A 25,591-nucleotide genomic window follows, 5' to 3' on the forward strand; every position below is an offset into this window, starting at 1 on the left:
ATCACGTAAAGTCAGCTCCCAAGCTTCCCACGCATAAATCAGGACTGGCTTTATAAGACTCTTGTAAAGAAGTAATTTAGTTCTTAACTTGAGGAAGCTGGATTTAAACAGCTCTTCAGACCATGAAAGCATTTAATAGTAGCAGAGATTCTTTTAAGTATTTCAGAAGTTATCTCATTTTTACAATTTATATCTGCTCCCAAATAATTGAAACTGTAGACTTTTAAAAACTGTTATTTAATGCTTTAAAATTTATTGTATTTACAAGAAATAAAAATAAATTTATACTTAAAATTTAAAATTACCAAAAACGATCTATGAATTTGATTTTAATTTCAATATTTTGAAAATAATCAACTGCCAAACATTGTAATTTATGTTAACTAATGCTTTTGTACATATTTCTGTTAATAATTTTTCATTAAGTATCAGTTACGTTCTTGTTTCTGTCATTATCCTTTAATACCAGTTATATATAGAATAGTAAACCGTCATATTTAAATCCTGATTTCTTTTCTTGGTGAAGAGCACAGTTTCAAACTTGTTTACATTAAGCTATTTTTCATTTTTGGATGTGTTTGTTGTTGTAGTGCCTGAATGACTAAATCCAAGATATGCATTTTGAGTCATGATCACTGTATCATCTGCATATATGGTTAGTGTTGTATGTTTGTGTCGTATGTCATTCGCATAAATTAAGAATAATATTAAGCCAAACAAATTTCCTTGTGGTATCTAAATGTAAACAGAAGCTACGTAAATAATTTTTTCCCCACTTCTTGTGCCGCCGAGATATGTACTACTACTTCTTCTATGAGTATTATGCAATAGCAAGAGAGAAAGTAAACGCATTTATTTCGAAAGTATGTTTTGAGAGTGGGTTAAGTGTTGTAAGTAAGAATATGAAATATTACATTCATGATCTTATATTTTTACACTTTATTAAATATATAACTAGAACTTCAGATTTGAATTTCGGATTATAAATCTTTTTTTTTTTTTTCTTTTCCTTTCAAACATACTATATGATAAATTCGCCGTAATTAAAAACGCTTTTAAAAGTACACATATCGTTTTTGATAGTCGGTGATAGACATAAATGATTAATATAATAAATGAGTCTCATAACTTATCTTCTAAGTTATGCTGTAATTTTTTTTGTTACACAATAGTAATACTCAATAATCGTGTAGTATTCATTACTAATAATAGTATAGTATTATTAGTATGCACAATAATAGTATTAACAAGTATCAGAAATAATAATGCAATGTATGAAATATGTTTTATTAATCTTAATTTATTATTGAATTTACAAAAATATGAATACTTTAATTGCCTGTATTGATCATGCTAGCTGCGTTTCAGTAGCCACTTTTGTTACGCAAATGAGTTTTAAAAGTGGTATAAGATTTTTCAGTCATTTGAGTGTATTTTCTATTATAATTCAAAATTTCTTGAGTAAGTTTATATGCTTAATTATTCAAATAGGAAAAATAAGTTTTCATTTACAGAACATTTTTTTACTGTGTTCTACTTTATTTGTTTCATTTTATTCATTTATTTGTTTGTTCTGAAATAAAAGTTAATAGACATAAATTATTATTCATCTGTTTCACCCACAGAAAAAGAAATGTTCCCCTAATTTTCAAGTTTCTTACTAACTGTCAACATAATGTGCATCGGGAATAAACAAAAGGGCCATTTAATCTTAGACTTCTTACTAGTGATTGCAATGTCAAACCAAAAATACATTACCGGTATTTCATATTTTTTTTAATATTTCACAGGAGTACCAGTATTAGGAGTTTGTCAAGACAGTTACATAAAAATAGTTGTTTCTTTGTCATATTTATTAGTTTTATACAAAAAATATATAAAGTATAAAAAATATAAGCAATTTTTATATGTAAAAATATAAAAGGACCAAAAGTTATAATCAAGAACAGTAAAATAATAGTTTATAACATTAGAAACAAAAAATATAATATAAAAAACAAACCATTACTGTATTACTATACCATAAAAGAACAAAATGTATATTGTTATTATTAAGAAGAGTGAATATCACATAAAATTTTTTTTTCTTTAGTCTTTTGTATAATATCTATTAATAGAAAAAAGCATAATTCATGTATTGAACTGCCTTTAAGCTTGAAATTTATATTTGTGCACAAATTACCTGCAGTTGAAAATGCTCTTTCTGCATCCATACTGCTTTATGGTACTGTTATAGTTCGACCGCCTCATCTGCGACCATAAGCGCAAACATGCATGCGCCATTCGGACCGAATTATTCTCAAAATAGGGTGAAAGGATGGGGACTTTCTTTTCCTCCAGCACAGCTCCCTCTTTCCAGAGAAGAGAAGACCTTTCACATCGCAGCAAGTAATACAGTCCCTTTTGGACGAGTCTATGTGTTTTGGCAGAATGCCAACCAGGGTTGCTCTTCAGACGGTCGTACTATAATAATAAGCAGTATATTTCTAAATATTTGCCTCGGAGTCTTAACAACTTGCTCTCCCGTTTAATGGTTTTGGAAAAAATCTATTTTTCATATTACATTTGTATTATTGTTTGTGGCAATTATTTTATTTGTAGCTAATTATAATGTTTTCTTGAGAGACAATTCTTTTCCAATATTAACATCAACATCATTTTCAACAAATTCCTCTGCATAAGTTTGTTTTGCTTTTCATAAATGTTTTTGTAGAAATTCATGACAAGCTTAATTAATTCGTTCTCTGCTGATTGAACATGCTGACTGTGTATCTGTGGTTTTTACATTTTCCTTAAAATATAAATATAAACCATAAATAAAAATACAAACATAAATGAAAATATAAAACAAATAAAAATAGTCTTTAAAAAGTGTTCTTGAAGCATTTTCTCTATAGGCAGACCTAATGAGCTTTTCCTAGTTAAGAGCCATAGTCAAATAATCCAATTTAATCTTGCTTTAAGCACTAATACCAAAATTGTTTCTGTTATAGATATTCTTCAAATATATGGTATTATAATTACCATCTCTTGTGTAAGTCAAGTTTTTTGTGAAACAGAAAAGATGTTGAAGTTGGTTAGATCATATTCATCTAGTCTGTCACGTATGTTTTCTTCAACTGAGATCCAAGTTATACACAATCAGAAGCTAAAAGAATTTTCCCTGGGTAGCAGTAAAGGTAATTAACATTCTTCTCTCTTTCTCCTTTTTAATAATCTCTCTTTTTTGTATAATAAGAGTATGCATTATATTTGATCTAATTTGTAAGGTTCCTGCATCTGGCTGTGTGGTTTGTAAAGTGCCTGCTGGAACTCAACTTCTTTATTTCACAAGTTGCTGATGGATGAGATGTATGAGTGTTGCCAGATGATATGTGCAAAATAACGTTTCCGAAATACAGAAACTAATACCAATAATAATGTGTGGAACTAATAAAATATCCAAGTAAAAATACATTTTTATATATTTTCACTGAATTAGTTATATAATCAAACCATCTTAAATTGTTTTTGACCTGTCATACTTTAAAATTATATTTTACAAAATTCAAATCTGTTTATTGCAAATAGTATTTATTTTGCAGTTAAAAGTTAGAAAAGTAATGCGTGTTTAAAAAATCTTGAATTAGTCGTATTCAGCAACAAAATTGCTTTTAGATGCACATATTTGATTCATGTGATTTTAAAAAATAATGTAATACTTAGAGGTTAGTATAATGTAATACTTATACCAGATAAGTATAATGTAATACTTATCTGGGTTGCATTTTCTTCACAATAATTAGCAGAAATGAAACACTGCCAGTGATATTTTTGTAGCCCTTATCTGTAGCTATAAATTCTGGCTGTGTCTACAGCCAAATGTGCAAGTTATACTAACTTACCGTAATTAATAAATGCATAGATATTAAAGTTTAAAAAAAAGTAGTTAGCAAAATTAATGTACTGAAAAATTAGAAGAAAAAATGCAGATGATTGTTGCCATGGTTATCGCTTTTTTAGACAAAAAAAAAAAAAAAAGAAAAAGAAAAGAAAAAAAATTTGTATTAGTGATGAATGCGGTTATTTTACATGTTTATTGTATTTATAATTAATGTTATTTACATGTATTATGAATTTTTGTTCTTTATATGTGTAATTTTAACTTAAAGTTAAGACTAATGCTTTGCTTGAAATACATATGTTTAGACAAAGCAGTTTTACAATACAAGGAAATTTCACCATCTATCATAGAACTGGAGCACACTATTGTACCAGAAAGTTTACAAGGCCAAGGAATAGGAAAACTGCTTGCAGAGGTATATGTATAAAAAATAGTGAAATTGCTCTATGTAATAGTTTTCTTTTTTCGTGCTTTTGGATAATTTAAAGGGAATATACATGCATGTTATAATAATATGTGAAATCCTTTCAAGAATATTGGTATCATTTATCTGATTGATGGTTTTAGAAGTATTGCAATCGCAAAGAGTATTGGGTATCATATTTCAATGGAAGTGTTCGAATGATTTTTTTTTTTTTTTTTTTTTTGAGTGACATCTGTACATACACACAGAATAAAATGGATTGAAAAAGTTTTTTTTTTTTTTTTTATGTCTGTACGTACATATTTATGTTTCTCACATAACTCAAAAACAATTAATCATAGAATGTTAAAAATTTGTATATGGGATTGCTATAGCATCTAGTTGGGAACCTTGCTTTTTTTATCGCAATCAGCAATACTAAATGTGTGTGTGTGAATATATATACACCCAACCTCTTACCTGGCTTAACTCTTTGAAAACAGAACCCTTCGCTAACCTGTATGTTAGAATACCAAGCCGCCCATAATGGTTTTTGAGAATTGCAGCAATTTCTTCTCCTCCCCATCCATTAACACAAAGAAGAGTGAAGATTTCAAATGACATTCTTTATACTTCTAACAAATAAAGATAAATCCCTTTAGGGCGAGTTGTCTGCAATAAACTGATGGAATGCGTTTGGGGAAACTGCACCTGCTGCAGCATACCTTAGGGAAGGGAAGAAAACAGAATCAAAATTTTGGCTGTTTGGGGCGGTTGTGGTCGTTTTAATGAAAGGCCGTCTGGATTCTTATGGTCTTCAAAAGTCCTTATCTGGTTTTCATGATTGTTGCTCATAATTGCATACTTTACAGTTACAGAAGTGTTTTAAATGATGAAGATATTCATGTTTTGGTAACATCAAATTAGAAAAAAAATTAAGACAAAAAATAAAATCTAACTTTTAATGCAATCTCCTGTTTGCTGTACTTATATTTGAGAAAGTTTTATATTTGTTATGCAAAAATAAAATTACCTGAACTTTAACTCATGTACGGCAAAAATTGACTGGGATATTTAATTTCAAAATTTGCAGTTTTTATGTCATTTTCAACTTGCCATGAAAGATTGGTTATTCAAGTTAGACTAATTCGAGAAAATAAGTTTAAATGAAGTGCAGGAAAAAATGTGTATTATTTAATAGGCTGTACAAGGAAATCATGTGGTGTCCACATCCAACCCCCCCCCCCAAGTAAAAGCAGCTTGCTGTTTACATGAAAAGATCTCTTCAAACAGTGCACAGCTATTCATGATGTAATTAATATAAACAAGCCACCACATTTATCCACAGTTGTCTCGTTAACAGAAAAATAGTATTTATAATTTAAAACTAATAAGCTACAGATATTAGTTCTTAATGTCTTCCCTGCGTGTTCAAGAGATAATAGTAGTGTTGTGATTAACTGCATATATAATAAGTTTCGAAACCAAAATTTCTTAAGCAATATGCATTATCTATACAGCCCTGCTAAAAAACGCTGCATAAATAGAATTGCTCAGTCGTGTTAAAACTTGACAAAAGCAGTAAGAAGAAAAAGACATGATTAAAACTAATTTAGCAAATATTGAAAAAATATTGGTTTAGAATTGTTACATATCAGTTTTGGCTAGAGCTGCACCTACAAGAAATATTTGAGAATATTTCTTCTAGCAAGGAATTCCAAAAACATTGGAACATTATCCTGTGGAATCATCTGCAAATGCAGTTACACAGGAAGTTTAGTATACAAGATGGTTATAATCAGTGTTAAAATTTGTCTAATATGTTGTGATTGGAAAGGATTTAGAAATTTAGCAGGCAATGTAATATCATCATGTAAATTTTTTTTTTTTTAATGGTGGGCACTAGCTTTTCCCATTACTAAAATGGCCAGAAACAGTGGTAATTTTGTTATGGAGGCATCTAATATGTGGCCACTGTTACCTCCTACAAAGTTACAGACAATTTACATTCATGCCTCTTCTGGGAATCAAATCCAGATCCTTCGATACAGTAGTCAGAGTTACTTTTCTCTCTTTACTTCTCCCCCCCCCAGAGTTACTTTCCCTTCTGGACAGTTTATGTAAAACATTCTCAGGCAAGTTTATACTCATTGCAGGATGCTCTGATCAACATTCAAATATGTACAGTTTATATTTGATTAGAAAAAATTAAGTTCCTTAACACATTATTTCAAGTTTGTGTGATTTTTTACTGATGGTAAGGTAAAAATTACTTATCGGGTGTAAGCTGGTGGTTTTCACAACTGGTGGTTCCAAAAGATTCTCAAACTACTGATATTTATCATAAGCCAGCAAACATCATCAACACATGAAAAGAAAATATACATTTGCAATTTTAAAATGGAAATTTTAATTATTAATTAAGGATATTACATGACACATTAAAAATTAAAATACTCCTTCAAATCCTTCTGTAATTAGTCTCCCGACGTACTTCGCCCGTTCTGCACAAGTACACCCCATCGCCGACTAAGAGCACATTTCTTTATATATATAAATGTACCAAATGTTTCTAATTAAAGCCTTTTTTATAATTTTAATTACATTAACAAAGCCTAGAAAAATTAGACGTAATTTCTTTTTTGAACTAGAACATATATGCGAAATTATGTATTTATGTAAAACATTTATTTTATTTTATAAATCTTTTTTCAAAATTTTACTTTTCTTTTATTTCAGGCAGCTCTTGAATATGCTATTGATATGAAATTGAAAGTTAAAGTCAGTTGTGGCTTTGTTAAAACATATTTAGAGAAATATCCAAAACCCGAGTTTAAAGCTGTTTTATTGGATAAATAGTAAGCTTTAATTTTTTTAGCATTGATGAAATAAAACAGTTTGATGTTTATGAAGTTATTATTTATTTTTCTGAATTTTATGCCTGTATTCTTTTGTAATTTTTATATGCATACAGAAGCATTAAGACTATGATTTTCATTAATAATCAATCTGCACATTTGGAAATATATTTTAATGTAAATTATTGATCTTAAATAGTGATTATCTTCATATTTTCTTCTTAGTAAAGCTGACAGAAAATAAACATGCATTTAAGAAGGAAGTGGGGTGGGGGAGAATATTTAAATAGAAATAATGTAGATCACATTCAGTGAGTGACTTGAAAGCATTCTTAAATAATACATTTTTATATGGTATGTAAATCTCCATAAGAAGTAGTAATACTGTATTTGTTCGCATGTTTTATCTTATAAGTTAAAAAGTTTTTTGCATCGCATAATTTTCAGCTTCTTCTTCTTCAATTTCAACAAGATTGCTCCTCAAAGATATACCTGATGTTGGCAGATTTGTACAGATTTCTGAGGATCCAGTACTCTTCTGTTTTGATCTTTTCCGTTGTAGGACAGCTGCCATCAAACAATTTTTGTTATTCACTTTTTGGCACTGCTATGTAGTAAAAGTCACCAAAATTTTCAAAATGTGCTCAAATTCAGAAACCAAATGAATAACAATTCTTTAGTTTTAAAATGCAATGTAACATTTTCATATATGTTCTCTTTGTTGTATTCCAAGTTTCAATGGTCTTTCATAAACAAATTGTAATATTTTATTATAAATTCAATTTTAAAATATACATTTATGAGATTTGGTGCAGTGCAAGAATAGGTATACAAATTGCTCTTTGTAAAGTGATAACGACAAAATTTCCAAGAGCTTTAAGGGGAGAGAAGGCACCTACTAAATAATTGATTGATTCTGAGGATAAATATATAATTTTTAAAAAAAGGAAATTGTAAAGAAAAGTGTCATGGTATAATTTCTGCTTCATGTGGAAATAGTGTTTCAAAACTAAAAATATTGTTATTATGCGAGTCACATTTAATGTGCAAAAAGCCACTTCCAGCTTGTGAGCCATAGTTTGGCCATGTCTGTATTCTGCATTGAATATTATTATTGACAGCATGCCAGAACTGTGAATCTACAAAATTATCAGTTGTATTGCTGTCTTTTTTGGCATACGGTAAAACATTGAAAGATAGTCTAAAATTGTTTGTAGATTAAAACAGCAAAAAGTGCAGCTTTATGTTTCTATACGCAAACCGAATCCAAGGCCAAGAAATGAAACCATGGTGAACTTAAGAGTGTTTTGTGGCTTTAGCACTCGGATCATTGGTAAGCGCTCATTGAAATGGGCGCATGCGCTTCTTAAAAGAAGCACAACTTGAGACATTATTCATCTTTATTACAACCATCGTAAAATGGCTGGCTGTATTTTTTTAAAGCAGACTATTACAAAAAAATTGCAAAGTTCTTATTTCACTCCCTGGTTGATGAACTAATTAAAAAAGCTTAATAAAACCCAACTTGCATTATGTTGCCCCAGTTGCTGCCCAGACGGTGTAGTGGTTAGGAAAGCCTGACTGCGATACCAAAGGGCCTGGGTTCGAATCCCGGAAAAGGCATGGTTGTAACTGTCCGTCCCTTCATAGGAGGCAATGTTGGCCCACCTATTAGGTGCCTCTATAATAAAGAGACCACCACATCTGGCCTTAGTATAGATTAATGGACTCTGTTACAAAACTGTAACTGTTCACCATCTGCCATTGGAAAAAAAAAAATATGTTGCCCAAGTTTAAAAGTACAGCACTTCTAGTGAAACTTGACCAGTTGTTATTTTGGCCTAGTTAGAGTGATATATCATGTAGAACATTGAATATTCTTAAAATTCTATCTTGTCTCTAAACCTCTTGAATAGTTGCAATCTTAACTATTTGGATAATTTTGAATACATCACTTATTATATAAATCGAAGCCTACAAAGTGAGTGCATTATCCTTAATTAATGAATTTGTTTTACCTTAAAAAGGATTAAATAAGATACTTAAATAAAAATTAATTTTAATATTCTAAAATATAGACTTAACTTACCAATCTGTAATAATTGTTGTTGTTTTATATAGTGAAACTGTGCAATACTGTTCACAACAAAAACTGTTTTCGGTCAATGAAGCTATTCTGAATTTCAAAAAGTACACCACGGTTAATTAGGATTGAAATTTAATGCCAATTGTAAGTTTGAAAACCATGTACAACAAAATATCCATTTGGTTCTCTGAATTTGTCCAAATTATCTTTTTTGGCTTTGAAATGCATTAAAATAATGAAGATAGTAGAAAAAGTAAATAAGTTTACATGCTATATCATAATGGGACCAAACATGGTATTCAAAACTTATGGAAAATGGTGATGATCCGGATTCAGAAATATATATATATACAGTACAAAGTCCGTAATCTGGACTCATCGAGACTTCGGCGATTCCGGATTATAGATCATCAATTTAAATCTGGTAAGATGGCATGCAGAAATGATACAATTAAAATATGAAATAAAGAACAAATATCTAAAGGGTATCAAAATTTACAAAAAAAAAAAAAAAAAAAAGATTAATATTTATTTGTTTACTTTATTAAACATTTCTTTCAATGTAAGTTGTTTAAGATGCTTCCACAAAAAATTCAAAAAGTTTCTTTTTCTTATGTCACATATAGTGTACTTTCCAATGCCATACTTCTCGCATAATTTTGAGACGGATAGGCCTTTATCCATTTTTTGCAGTAATTCCACTTTTTGTTTAATGGATATCGAAACATGATCGCTTTGTAGATCCTTTGGCAGCTCCAGAATTGGAAACTCTTTTTGACATAATTGAAAGTTCAAGCTTAATTTTTATAAAATTGTTCTAACAGTCTTCAAAAAATAATAAGCCGGATCCAATTAGAAGATTAAGGAACAGTGCAATCTCACTGTCTGCAACATTAACTGAAATGCTTTAGATAATTTTAGCCTAGCTTACCGTCCATTATAAATTAAACGCGCATGCGTAAACGCATTCACATAAAGTTTGTAGCTTTGAGGTCCAGATTACAGACTTTGTATATGGATATATGTGTTCATGTATGCGTGTATGTATGTGCATAAATATGTATGTAGTGTATAGAAACACACACATACATACATATGCATACATTTCTCAATTCGGTCCCGATAGCAGAAGAGTACCTTTTGTTTATTTAATCAATAAATTTGCCATAAGTTTTTCTCAGTATGTACATACTATGTTATACTGTAAGGTGAAAAATAAATACTTTTCCTAAAAACTGTTTTCTCATTAAATTTAACAATATCATATCTAATTTTTTTATATATCACAGTATGTTGCACTATAAACAACAGCGCAAGATCGTAACTCTTTAGTATTTAAAGCTTGTTCTTAAAACCATTATGTGATTCATCAGATTTCCAACCTAAAATATTCACTAAAATTAAATTTTTAAAAAAAGAGAGAGAGCATCATAGACCTTAGTGTTTTAAGGTAACTTCTTCTGACTAGCATAATCATATTGTATAATTTTATTTATATGATTATGTAAATTAAGAAAAATTATTTATTTAAGTACTTTAGCCATTACATGGTGCTTTGGAATTTTAATAACTCAGAAGTACATTTTATCACATTTAGTTGTTTAATAATTTGAGATGAAATATTATGTTTGAGATGAATAACTTGCAACAAGAGCATGTTTCAGAGAGGTTGCGTAATAAGTTAGTAGAAAGTTAAAATTAATTTTTAGTTTGTTAGTTTACAAGTTGGATGTATGCACAGTTAAAATCTTATCAGCTGAAAATAAAAAGTAAAAAAAAATAATAAAAAAAAATCTGAAATTTTTCAGATTTTAAATTATGTCCAAAGGGGCGTTTTTTTAACGTTTTGAGTGTTACCTTTATTTATTAAATATCATGTTCTTTGCACTTAAACCATAAAATTCAGTTCAAGAGCAATATCGCAAAATAATGTTAAATTAAGCATATCTTTAGAATTTCCGATATACACAGTCTCGCGAGCTGGAGATAAAAGTATTTTTTTTCTATATAACGTTGCCATTTCTCGCTTTTAAAGCATTGAATTTGTAAATCAAAAATTCGTTAAAGTTTTACAAAATATAAAATCTATAATAAAACAAATTCCAAATTTGGGATTTCAGATGCCCATATTCGCAGTAGGATTTCGTCATTCAAAATTCGATGGCTCTATGTACCATTGTTTTATCACAATGCGAGAAATAGGCAATCATTTATGCAGATTTTTCATTATTTAATTTCTTCAAATATAATGCAGGACTCTAACATTTTGTGGCAACAGTTTGAAAAGTGAACCGACGTTTATGAGTCCAATGCAAAATGCCAAAACGAAAGCAATAGTCCTTCGGGACTGAAATCCCTTTGGACTAAAAATATTTATGAAATTATATAATAATAATATTGGAGTTAAAAGTTTTGACTGAATCACATATTGTTGTAAAATGTATGTGATTATTATATAAACAACTAATTTCAAGGTATCTCAAAACTCTTGACTTTCATGATATAAAAATGAGAATCTTTTTTAAGTCTTATTTGATGAAGTACTTTACTTATGTGAAGACTTTCTTATGTAAATTCATCTTTTAATGACTTTAAACTGTTCACTTATTTTCATTAAAAATTTTTATCTAATAAACGTATTACCTTCAAATAAAAGTATATAGATAGTTTTTTGTTTGTTTTAGTAGAGTGTTCTTAATTATTTTAATTAAATAAATACGTAAATGTTCTTAAATCCCAGTAATTCCTGAAGAAACATGGGTAAGAGATTAGATACATATTATATAATAGGTCTCAGAGACCTTGGGCTACAGTGAAGATAGTTAGACTTCTACACATCATTATTCTGGCTTAGATCGAAATGCCAGAGATTGGTTTATTTGAAGATGTTGGAAATTGTCATTCCTTAGCAATAATTTTTTCTTCCGGACTTTACTAACCGTGAAACACATAGGCAGCAATTCAGTGTATGTGACTTTCTATAGAATAGCTCAATACTTTGTACTGCAAACTGCTCAAAATTGTGTCCTATGCCATATTACTAATTCCGAATGGTACATTCGTAACAATTGAACACATGAGGAACTAAGGGTAGTTCAATTAAGGACACATTACTGTAATCTGACTAAGAAATTTCATGAAAGACAACAGCAAATTGACAATCTTGCTATTAAAATTTCAAATTGTATTTTAATGACCTAAATATAAATAGGCCCCTGGCTATCTTAAATACCTGGATGATGTAATTACTTATGTCTTTTGCATCTACATAATTTTATATCTCTATAATTTGCTTCTCTAGTATGTCATTATATTATATATTTATAGTATTGTATTTTGTTCTCTTTGCTGTAATTTGTATGGTGCCTATATCCAAACGAATCAGTGACCTTTTGTTTTGCACCGTCACATCATATTTTTATCACAGCTCTATTCAACTCAGTTCACCTGCGTTGTGCCTTTCTCCCTTCGTGATATATCTAACTTTATATCTTTCTAAAACCAAACTCAAGTTATTTATTCTGTCTAGGACTTACTTAAAAATTAATAAAAAAAAAACTTCATATTATTTCCTAGTTATTTTTTGCCATCTATTCAAAATGTAAATATGTTTTACAAGGGGTAGGGCTTCGAGCCCAGACACCCCAGTGTTTGACATCACACTACTAGAGTCTGAATACTTTGTAGAGGGGCCAACATTGTTTAAATTTTCCATTTGAAAGAAATTTAATGTAAGATGAATCTGCTGAAAACAAAATGCTTATCCAGGGTTCGTACACATTTCTGTGCTCGGAAATTAAGGACTTTTAAGGACCATTAATGAAAAAAATTAAGGACATATGAGCAAATAGGAATTAAATCAATTCAATTAATATTATTCTATGCCTGAATTTCACTTTTGTAATACCATCCTAAGAATAAAATAGATCCCTAAGTAGTATGCATTATTACTAAACATGAATTAACTAACATAATTATTAATAAGTTTGAGAATAAAATAAACTGCATGCAGTTTATCAAGCAGCATTAAATATTTTACACTTATAATAGTTGGACATATTTAAAAGAAGATAAGAGACATTTACGTTTTACTAATAGTTAGCTTTATGCTTTTTTTTTTTTTTTTTAATGTCATATTTTGTCACATACTTGGTTAGTCTAGAGGTTTAGCAAACAGTAGGGAGATTTTATGTCAAATGGCATAGGTTAAAATGAGAAGCAAGATCATAATCAGCATGATTCATTACAAAAGACTGAATGTTGTCCCTCTGCTGCTTGTCTATAGAGAGACCTGCTGATTGGAACAAACCTGAAAGGCCTGATGTAGGCACGGTTGGCAAGTGTTGAAAGTTAGTCAAGCTCTGCTTAATGCAGTTAATGTCATGGCTTTGTGTGGAGTTCCAGGGGTTATAACCCAGTTAATATACTTTAAGGTTCCAATAAGCCATTAAAGCGCCAAGAGGTGATAAGTTGTTTTATATATAAGTCTCAGTAGATGCAAAGAATAAGTTTTATTTGATGGTGTTGATGGTTACTCGATGGGTGTTGGATGATGTAATCTGAGACAATTACATGGGAAAAACGCTTACTATGAAAAAATTAAAAAGAAGACATTTTAATTAATTACATAGCTAATTTTGCTTTTACTAAGAGCTGTTTTGTAAATTATGCTTTATAGCTATATACCTTGTTTATTTTACAGATTTAAAATATTGTATAATAAGTTGCCAAAATGAAACTTTGTAATATGACAGCGAAAAATAAAAATGTTTTATTTTAATGTTATTTTTAAAATATAATTCTAATATATTACCATTATTTTAATGAAATTTATCAATGTTATGATGTTTTAAAAAAATCGTCGAAAAATTCTCAGGTCTTGGAATTAAAAATTTTCTATAGAAACTGATCTTAAAATCGCCAAAATGTTAACAAGTTGTCAAATTTAGAACCATTTAATAAAAGAATTCACAACCGCAAAAGCGAAAAGTTGTTTAAGAGCTCTTTACAGAAAAAATGAATTTTGAAATGCTTATGTTTCACTTCTTGCTTAGAAACTCGAGTATCCCATCATTTATATTAGAAATAGAAACAAGTTATAACCCATAAACCCATTCCAAAGATAACCATATACGTCAGTGAATTGCCAAAAATATTCCTCCAAAATGCTAATTCACACTCAAAATGGCAGTCGTAAAAACAGAGAGAAATTTCAGATGATTTAAAATTAAGGACCTTCTACTGATTTTGTCCAAAATAAAGGACTTTTAAGGACCAAAAATCGATTTAAAAAAATTTAAGGACTCTTAAGGACCATACAAACCCTGTTATCTAGATAAAAAAAACGATTATTTAAAGTAAAATATAAACACATATAAACCATATTTCATCACTTTATTGCTTTAAATCATTGAGGTATTGTTGTAGTTCTCTTCTTCATATAAAATTGTACATAAAATTCATCTCTACGATACTCAACACTCAACAAAGTAAATCTAATGAATATTTCATCCATGCCAACTAACTACAATCACATCGCATTACAGAACACAGTTATCACAAATACTGTAACAGAACTGCAAATGAACAGAACATACATATACATTATATACACAGTAATGCAATAATTTAAAGCACTATATATAATTGTGGTTAAAGTTCCATACTTCAGAGTTAAAAAAAAAATGTAACAACTTGTAAAACAACATAACAACCAAAAAAAATTAAAATTTGAGCATAAAGTTGATACCAGCATAACTATGATACTAGTTCTTACACTGAAAAGCTCTAAGTTAGCTTTCAAGCAAACAAAGTATTGTCTGGACGATTGTGCAGTGTTACTTGCACTATTACATTGATATTGAATAATATTATAAGGATAAAGCACCAATATGTTTTAGGTATTTAGCCTTTTATGCAGCCATAAACTTCATGGCTGCATTCTTTCATCGTATATTTCTATGAAACTTTGATTCAGAAAAATTTTGTTTCATACTCATCTGAAATATATGTATGAAAGAAAAATATAAAACATTTGAATGCATTTTGCACATGGTGATAGCGATATACACTTGGCATCAGACATACAGAGCTCCAAAATTATCACTCATGCAGTATTTTTACATTCAAATAGCATGTATATTGAATAACATGGTAGCTAGCTCTTAGAACTGGCTTCTATAACATTAAAAAAAATTCAGAGATTATTAATACCAGCGAATTTGTCATGACACATTGACAGACATGTATAGGCATACATTTAAGATATAATCTAACTAATGGATCCACATTTATGTATTGTTAAAATTGAGATGAATTCCTCACAAGAAAGAAACATATTTTCTACATATAATAAGAAAGGAACTGTACTTCTTGAGGTTACATCTGACTAGCCTATTTTTTTTTCACATTATGAAACAATGATTTGTATACAGTAAGTAGTTAATTCATGCAGATATACATAAGATTTTTTATTAGGATTTAGTCATTACTTAAGAAAGAATAATCTTAATATCAACAAATCCACTTTAATATTGAATTTTATTTTTATTAGTTAAATATTTATCATGAGACCTTTATTAAAATATTCTGGGATATTGTTATTACTATTTTGATTGAACACTGTTTCTGAGCTGGCTTAAAGTAATAATAACTTTAAAAATGAATCTTCAGGCTAGAAATGGAATAAATACCTTTTTTAAAACTTAAATTCTTAAATATTTAGAAATAGTTCACAGTTTGATTGTGAATTTTCCTCACTTTTGTCATAATATTTATTTTTCATCAACAGTTTATGCCGGGAAAATAGATATTACTTAGATCTTTGAGTTTTACTAAATTTTCTTGTTCTTAAGGATGTTAATGTATTTAAAGAAAGTAAAAATAAAAAGAAATAAATTAATTTAATGAATTCGGAAATTTGATATACGTTTAACATTTTACTTTAAGTAATTGTAGAGACAAAAAAGTTTGAAAATCAGTTTAATAATGCCATTTAATATACTGAGCAGTTGCAGTTTGTAAAAATGTTGACAAAATATATAACAGAAGCATATACTTGCGTATACTTTTACAATTCTTGATATTTAAATATATCGGGTGTATAATAAGTTTGAAAACTTTTTTGTTTGAGGAATACTGATAAAATCAATTATTCCCCTATATGTGTTAGTAACCAATTCAGAGTAAAGAAATTCGCACTTAATGCCAGTAAATGGTTGATGGCAAACAGCAAAGGATTTATTCATCACTGTATATGCTGCAATCTTCATGAAGGGAAAAATTCTTCAAAAACATGTACCTCAGTCTATTTCGTTCTTGGAGACTCTATTAAATTGATTAGCATGTGTGAATTTTAGTTTCAAAGTTGAAAGATGATGATTTCGATGCTGGCAATAAAAATACAGTGGAATTTTGGAGGCTGTTATAGATAAGGAATTGGAAGCATTACTGGATGAAGATTGATTTCAAAAAGAACTTGCTGAACATCTCACAGTCACTTGACAAAATGTATCCAAATATTTATACACCATAAAATCATATTCAACAGAAAGAAAATAGATGCTACATGAACTGAGTAGAACAAGGATGATCATACTGTGGAGAGTTTGAATATGTTCAATAAATACAACTGAAAATCTTCCATGAGGAAGACTATGTCAGATGATAAAAAATAGATATTTTACGATGATCCCAAATGCAGAAAATACTTGTTCTAACGATAGATCATGATAGATAATGAAACAGCATTGATGCAGAAATGCAATATTCATTTCCAGAAAATCTGTTTCGTGGGATATGAAGGATTTGTCTTGTTATGAACTATTGGAATTGGGTCCAGTCATTAAATACAAATGGTTATAAAGTTGTTAATTCTGGTTGTCAAAAGCTACAATTATTGCAAGTAAAATAAGAAATCAATTAAAAATTTTCATTTACTGGCAAATGATTCTATATAAATGACTGGTAATCATTTAGAACTTGCAATAAATGGCTCAAACTCTTTTGAAAAAGTCCTCAATTATAATACTAGGCCATATGTAACAAAAGCAGTTAAGGAACTATCTCTGATACTTAGCTGGGCAGTTTTGGATGATCTTACATATAGCCCTTGTTTTTGATGCAAATGGCTGCTACATGTTTCGGGACATTAAATGAAGTGCAAAAATGGGTTAATACTTAATCTCATTGCATGACAAAACAGCGATTGCTGGAATATGTCAGCTACTCGACCATAGCAGAAGGCCAAGGATAATGACAATGAATGTTTGATGATTAAAGATGCAATTATTTTTTTAGATAATGCATTGCATTAATTTAAAAGTACTTGAAAATTTATTTGTTAACCCAATAGAATTAGCACATGATGAGTGCTACATACGTAGAGTGATAAAAATATAATTTAAATATTTTATATTTTTATCATCCTTCAGTATGTAATTAGTGGAAGAAAGGTTGATTAGTAGGTTCCTTATGTTTGGCCAAAAATGCATGTTGCCTAATATACAAGCCTCTACTAAAACTGAAAAAAAAAGCTTGTAGCATTCTGTTTTAAACTCCTGTTAAGATTTTTAATGAAATTGCCTTTCATATTTTGAAAAACCTGGATATTAATTGTTTTTATTTTTAACACTCCCAGATTAATTTAATTAGGTCTCATAAAATCATAATACATTTTTTAATTAATTAAAGATATTCTCACAAAATACTTCTATTCTATCACAAAATTCTTATAAACTATTAAATTTTCTTTAAAGAAACAACAATTATTTATATACATCAAAGCTAATATATTTTAATCTGTATATTTGATTTAGTTCTGAATCAGATTGTGTTTTCTAATACATATTTGTTTAATTTTAATTATTTTCTTGACAGTATGTTAATTTTTATTTAAATTATTTATTGAAACGTTTTGCAGTGATTAAATTAAGAACATGAACGTTTCTTGCCTTTTAAATAGGAACATTAATTGAAATTGAAATATGAAGTTTACTTATTTATTTATTTTGGCACAATATATGGAACCAAAATATGGTTTTAGGTATACTGATATACATAATATAAAATTATGAAAGTACAGAGTTAGACAAAATAAAACTCAGTCAAAAAGGTTTAAAGTTAAAACAAGTAATCTACAGCAACTGATTTCGTCTTTAATGGCTTGTGTGATAAAATTCTACTCATTATCTTGCATCTTTTTTATACATTTGATTTAAAATGTGCAAAAATATTCCCTTATCATATAAAATTTAACATAGTTTAGTTATAACTACTAATTTTGAATGTAAATATTTTCTCGTTGAAAATTTTGTTTTAAACATAATTTATTAATTTAGTATAGCAATATTAATATATTTCAAGTTAAAAGTACTATTAGAAATAATGTAGTAATTCCTTTAATCTGAGATTATAGTGCGTCTTGCTTCGTAGCTATACTTCTATTGAAAAGAAATTTGAAAAAATAAAAACTTAAAGTACCATATCAGTACATGTTTAATCATTTTCTTTTTATAGTATATTATAATGAAAATGTTATATACTACCAGTAAAACAAATATTTAAGTATTAATTACAAATATTTAGATATTTAAGTATTTTTATTATATATATTAAAATTTTTTTGTCAAATTATGTTTTCATTATTAACATCCCAAAGATATTTTGAAAATCAGATAAAAAATTTCATTATAATAAGAGGGACAGATCATTCATAATTTGATTTCTCTGAATTACCTGTATGAAACAAATATACTTCAGTTCATGTAGATTTCATGAGCAAAAATTGACAAAATACAAAAATAATATTACATAGGATCTTTTAATGAAGATGTTAAGTTCTTCATGTAAAATATAAAAATAATGCTAGCTGTAAGGAGTTATTTTATTCCTTTGACATATTTCATAAAATAATATACAAGATTCTTTTCTTGGTGCTTCCATAGATTTCAAAGAATATTACCTGCTATTTCTTATAAGAAATTAAAATTATTCTTTCTATTGCAATTGAAAAGCAGTTCTAAAATAATATTTTCACTAATTTTAGCATTTACAAATCTGCGATATCACTCACAATTTTTTAAAACCAATTTCTGCCTTTTATCTTATTCCAAGACTAATATATATTTATACTTTGTATTTTTATGAAGTATAATTTTCAGAAATTCCCCTGAGTATTTGTGCTGCAGATTGAACTGCCAATAATAGCTTGCTGCACACTCAGTTTTCTCACTTTGCTGTAAGAATGAACACTTTCATCATAATATTTTATGAAATATTTAAGGTGCTTGAGAGGTTCCTGGAATGATTTTTTAGCTAATTGTTACAAAGAGTAAAACACTATATGACAACAACAAACAGCTGATATCTAATTATCATTACGTATTTTCACTGGACGGCCATTGATTGCTGCCATCAGATAAAGTGTTCAGTATTTATTAGCTTATCTTGTAAATGACTACAAAGGATTATCACTTCATCTTAAGGAACTTATGTACTTTATCATTCAGTGAATCTAATGTTTGACTGATGAAAAGCAATGTACTGCATAATTAAAACTAGATTTGCAAATAGTAAAAAAAAAAATTTAATCTTTTCATAAAAAATCATTTGTGAATCTTTTCAAGCACTCCATAAATTTGGTCTCCTCAAGCTGTGATGGAATGTGTGTGCGTGTTTCATTTTTCGAGATTCACTGGTGTGGAATTCTGCTGCAGAAAGTCTCCCAGTGTCAATCCCATATTATTGAGATCGCATAGCTTCTGGTAGAATTCGTTTTTGATTTTTTCCTCGGGTGTCCGAAACTGCTTCAGACGAGTCACACGGTTTCTGTTGTTGGACATAGGTGACCTGTTTGTAGTTTCTTGCTGATGCTTTGAGTTCTGCTCCTGATTATTTGAATTTGCTGACATATGGCAACTCTTGTAGTGTTCGTCTGAAAGGCTTCGTGTATGAAAACCTGTTCCGCAACATGCACATACGTTGCGAGATCGCAAGAGGTGGGTTCTTGTCTTTAAGTGCCTATTCAAGTCCGACTGTGTCACTCCATTATAGTTGCAGATCTGGCACATGTAATGCTTTATACCTGAAAAGATTATAAAAGTTTTATTTTTATTTACAATTTTAAAAGTTATATGTCTTATTTTGTAGAATGTTTTGTACTTGTATAATCAATTAATTATAAACAGTCATATATTTAGAATTTGTGTATAGTTACCAGTCATACATTTACATTTATAACTTGCCAAAAATCACTAATCCCAAATGCAAAAACTACCATCTCAAAGACAAAAGTCAATAGGTTGATATCATTTGGAGGGATTAAAGCTGATTCTCTGCATTTCAAAATAATGTCAGTTAATTATCCATTGAAATTCTACAGATTATCAGCAAAAAATTAATAAATGTAATCTTTTTTATCACAAACCTTTTTACAAGATTAAGCAACATTTTGAAATTTTAGAAAGCTACAAAACAACACTGCATTGTGAAATGTATTTATATTTTTTAATTGTGTATTAGCATTAATTGAACAGTGTTATTAAAATCATATGTATTTCTCAGTTTTGCTTCACTTGAGAGAAGTTTACTACTACTGTATTGAAATTGTTTTCTCATCATTTCTTCAAATTTGCTATCTGTATTTTGAAACAAAATTATTAAATTTTTATATATGTTTGTGAAAAAGCTTTTTGTTAAATTGTTATGATTCAATACAATAAATACAGCTGTAGTAATATAATATATATATATTACTGATTTGATCTTTTTTGCACTGCCACTCATCTGTGTTATGCATTTGATCCATAATTAACATGCTGACTGCCTCATGAAATGATTGCTTTATCTTTATACTACCATGATCACACAGTGCAAACATGAATTGCAGTATAAGGCATCTTTCTAGAATAAAATGATTTTTGAGGACTTAATATATTTTTATTACATTTTTCAAGACTGAGTTTGCTTTATTGTTACTAAAGTTTTTATATTAGTTCCCATAAAGTTAAAACACACATCTTTATGCATGAACCTTTTCAACAATCAATGAAATTCATAAATGAATAGTTCAATTCAAATTGAGATTCTACATTCATTTATTATTTTACATTTTCTTTCCGAATCCATCATTTGGGGAATTGAGCATGTTGAAATGTTGGAAAATTGTAAAATTATATCATTTGTTTTATATTTTAAAATTTTTTTAATCTGTGATGGTTAAATAATTTTAAAAAATACTCTGTATATATTTTTAGATGAGTAAATTCTTATAGATATGTGCTTTTCTTAGAAACATTAAAATTTCAAAGTCGAAAATTTTTTCTAAGAAATGGTTTGTGTTGGTGAATTTTTCACTTCTTTTATTTGTCCAAAATTCATTTGTTACAAGGGAGGTATTTTTATTCTCTCTCAGAAGCTTTCCTGAATAGTCCTGTGCTTCTGCAAATAAAGATGCTAATTTCTGTTCTTATGTACACATAATCACTTCTATTATTAAATGCATGTTCTTATTTTTCTCAAAAGGATTAATAGTTTCTACAAACAAAACAAAAATCTATAAATTATAACTTCATGAGTTTAGTAAAATCTCTTCATATGACATTTAAAAAATGTTTTGCTCTCAGCTTCATCTCTTAAATCAAAGCTTTCTGTGTTTAAATTGTTTATTATATGATTTTGCTATTCAAAATCTGCAAACTAAGTTGTCTTTTGTAGTCATTTTCAACTTATGAAATACTTTCAATCTATAACGAATGATACCAGAGGGAAGAAGAAACTGTCATAGATAATATACTATAAATGAGCTCTAAATCGTCTGTTGATCAAATGATAAATATGGCCAGTCTCACAAGCTGTAAACTGTGCTTATGAATTTAGTGATTGTCAGTACATGACAAATAAGAAAATTGACATTACTCCAGTGTTAGTTATTGTTAATTTCACTTTTCATATTTAAAAATCTGGTGTGGACACCATATGACTTTCTTCTGCGGCCTATTAAATTATACATGCTTGTTGCTGCTCTTCATTTAAACTTTTTTCCTTAAATTATTCTAACTTAATTAACCATTAATGAGAGATCTCAAGGCAGGTTGAAAATGACATAAAAAATTGCAAATTTTGAAATTAAATATCCCAGTCAATTTTTGTCATATGATCGTCAAACTTCTTTCAGTTTTATTTTTTCATAACAAGTACAAAACTTTCTCAAAAGTAAGTATAGGAAATAGGAGACAGCATTAGGAATTAGATTTTATCTGTCTTAAATATTTTTTTTTTTTTTTTTTTTTTTAAATTCGACATTACCAAAACATGAGCAATTTCACCATTTAAAACACTTCCTTGATTGGAAGTATGTGACTACGATCACCAATTGTGAAAATAATGGTCAGGTAAGTAGGTTGTTGTATATATATTATTTTTCGGTCTTCCTGAAACATTGATTGTAAATTTATGTATATATATGTATATATATACATTTGTTACTGCCAATTGCAGTGAAAAAAGGAGGTGCACAGCTAGATGTGAAGCAGTTCCATATATAAAATTTCAATATTGTATGGCTAATCGTTTTTGAGTTATGCAAGATACATGCATGCATGTAGACATCATGAAAAATCCCTTTTGAATCCACTTTAAATCCATTTGACAATCTGTTTTGGAAAAAAACAAACCTTTATTCTGTGCACATACAGACATCACACAAAAAAAATCATCCAAATAGATTCGGGAACAGTCAAAATGGATATTTCTGTTCAAATATGATATTCCAAAATTTTTCATGACAACTATACTTCCATCAGTTCATACAAGGAAGTAAAAATAAGTTTCAGGGTAATAATGAGAAACATTTAAGGAAAAATATTTGCTTTTTCAACTCTCCAACTGCTATGGTAGCATTTTCTTTATTGGAAAAAAATCTCATTGAAAGGAATCAGTTGTCAGCAGAAACACACAAAGCATATTTCCAGGAATTAATGTTAATGAGCAGAGGGAAACACTTCTAGTATATCTAACAGATTGATACAAATTTCTCCCTGCTGTATTGTGATTAACATTAAGACTGTTTAATACTTGGATATGGAATCAACTAAATAAGGAGATATTTGAATAAGAAGGTAACTGAAAAATTTAAATACAAAATGACTGCAATTTAAGAACAGTTTATTTCTATGTAGCTACAAAAGAAATATAAAGAACATAATTTTTATTTATTTGAGATACATATGACGTAGTTTATTTAAATTTGCAAAACTTTATTTCTTTTTATTTTCATTCTGTATGAAATGTAATACATTTGTATTTTTTAGGAATTACAATTCTGAAGTAGTGAATATTAATGAATAATTTTAAAGTACTTCATGGATGAAGAGAGAGTTTCAGCAAGATGTTATTTTCTTCAAGTGTATATTGTGGAATAGTATTTATATTAATAAATAATATATTTAATGTATTACATTTTATTTTAATTACACTAATAAGTACTTCTTTCCTTTTTTTAATATATGTTACAAAATTCTTTCATCATTATTTTATATAATAATATTATATTTAAATGCTTAAGTATAGTGGTTTCAAATTGCTCATGGGCCAAGTGCATGATCTGAAAGCAGCTGATGGTCTGCATTTTTTTAAACATGATGATAGAGAATTTATATATAGTTGTGTATGTATATATTTTGCACTCTATATAAGCCTAAGAAAGGGATATCATCCCTTTATGACCTGATGTTATATATATATAACACGCTCCACACAGGTATTGCATGCAAGTTCATAATGTATTTGAAAATATGTTTCAGTAATATTCAGTTGTATTTGCTACAGTATTTTTTTTCACATTTACTTTCTATTTCTCAAATTTATAGTTCCTTCCTTCTCTGTCTGGCTAAAGTTAGTCTTTCTTTCAGTTAAATTCTTTTGTCTTTTTTCTTTAGATTTCTGACATATATTTATCAAAACATAATAAAATAATAACAACAATGCAAAGGAAAAATTCAGATTTATTTTCTATCTGAAATTTTGGTGCTTGCAATAATAGCTAAATGTTAAATTTTCAAGCTGACATTGATTTCAAATAATTCTTATATTTTGAATTAACAACTAAATAACTTAAAACTAAAAAAGCATATTTCCATGAACTAAAAATTGCATATATTTGTATGTAAACAATTATAAACTTCTTTATATCTTACAATGTAATTTGAACAGTTGATGGTATTTCAGTTTTGATAAAGTTTGATTTTAAAAAAAAAATAATTAGAAACTATCTTCATCAGTCAGTCAGATTCTTGTCTAAGACATTTTGAATTTCAACTGTGAAAAAGCCTCCACATATAAATTTACATCCAAGGAAATCAATTATTCTTATTGCAAAACTTAATACTTGAGAGTATTTATGTTTTGATAAATGACAAAAGTACAAATAAAAGTTAATCAAATCTATATCTTCAAATACTTAAATAAGGTTTGTATCATACTGGTAAATTAGCACCATTTGTAGATTTTCTGATCTGTTATTCATGCCAATGGTAAGTTTATTTCTTCCTCAGTTATTTATTGAGAATATATAAATGTCCGGTTAAGTCAACGTTTTATTTATTTATTTTTGTCATGAAAATTTTTATTTTATTTATTAAATGTAAAAAAATCTGATGTGTAAACCACATGACTTCCTTGTACGGAATATTAAATTATACGCATTTTTTCTTGCATTTCATTTAACTTATTAGATTGAATTAAACTTACTTTGCCGACAGCGCATAAACCACAATAGAATAAATGCATTCTTTAAAATTCACTTTGTTTACCATAGCGACACTGTGGCGCTAGGTTTACTTAACAGTATTATATTTCATTCCTATTATAACTCAGAATGCACAAAATTTATATCATTTAAAGAATTATCTAATCGTTGCCACATGTTCTATTCAAATACTATAACAAAGCTAGAACGATGTATAAAAGAAATTAAACAAACAAAACGAAAAAGAAACAGTCTTTCACATACGATTGAGTATTTCTCATTCAATTAATTCAGTTTTCACTTCGCGACAAGGCAAAAATACATAAAAACTCAAAATATCTGTATTAAAAATTACGAAGTAAATCTTAAATACTTATTTCCTCGAAAAAATTCCAGAAAGGATTAAGCATGATTTAATTCGCAATAATAAATGTAGGCATTATTTTGGTGTTACGAAGCTTAGTCTCTCTAGATTGGCAACAAATCTACAATTCTGCTGTTTCAAATGTAAACAAATATGTCCACCATGTTATTTAAAACTTAACCGCACTTAAACAACTTTAAATTGTTGATAATTGTACAAATATTGCTTCCAGAATTACGAAAGGCATAAAAA

General features: G+C 28.4%; 2 protein-coding genes across 6 annotated transcripts in view; one reads left to right on the forward strand and one right to left on the reverse strand.

The window, feature by feature from the left end:
* Positions 1 to 765: 765 nt before the first annotated feature.
* LOC118192239 (protein NATD1) lies at positions 766 to 23,682 on the forward strand. 3 transcript variants are annotated; one of them, XM_085816579.1, is made up of 5 exons: positions 766 to 890; positions 2,994 to 3,179; positions 4,189 to 4,298; positions 7,026 to 7,144; positions 7,592 to 14,837. In XM_085816579.1, the coding sequence occupies exons 2-5, from the start codon at positions 3,065 to 3,067 to the stop codon at positions 7,638 to 7,640; spliced, it is 393 nt and encodes a 130-aa protein (XP_085672705.1). In that variant the 5' UTR covers positions 766 to 890; positions 2,994 to 3,064; the 3' UTR covers positions 7,641 to 14,837. The 3 variants fall into 3 exon arrangements, with proteins under 3 accessions (XP_085672705.1, XP_085672704.1, XP_035219042.2); XM_085816578.1 differs by lacking the exon at positions 7,592 to 14,837 and adding an exon at positions 23,540 to 23,682 and having other exon boundaries at positions 792 to 894; XM_035363151.2 differs by having other exon boundaries at positions 792 to 894.
* LOC118192242 (uncharacterized) overlaps positions 14,608 to 25,591 on the reverse strand; it is a 282,365-nt gene continuing 271,381 nt past the window's right edge. For all 3 annotated transcript variants that reach the window (XM_085816575.1, XM_085816577.1, XM_085816576.1), the window contains one exon: positions 14,608 to 20,313. In XM_085816575.1, coding sequence (XP_085672701.1) covers positions 19,907 to 20,313 — 407 coding nt within the window. In that variant the 3' untranslated portion in view covers positions 14,608 to 19,906. The remainder of the gene's footprint in view (positions 20,314 to 25,591) is intronic.

The sequence above is a fragment of the Stegodyphus dumicola genome, chromosome 5 (genome assembly GCF_044657685.1).
Source record: "Stegodyphus dumicola isolate Sdum_Otavi_A_Nest chromosome 5, ASM4465768v1".
Lineage (NCBI taxonomy): Eukaryota > Metazoa > Arthropoda > Arachnida > Araneae > Eresidae > Stegodyphus > Stegodyphus dumicola.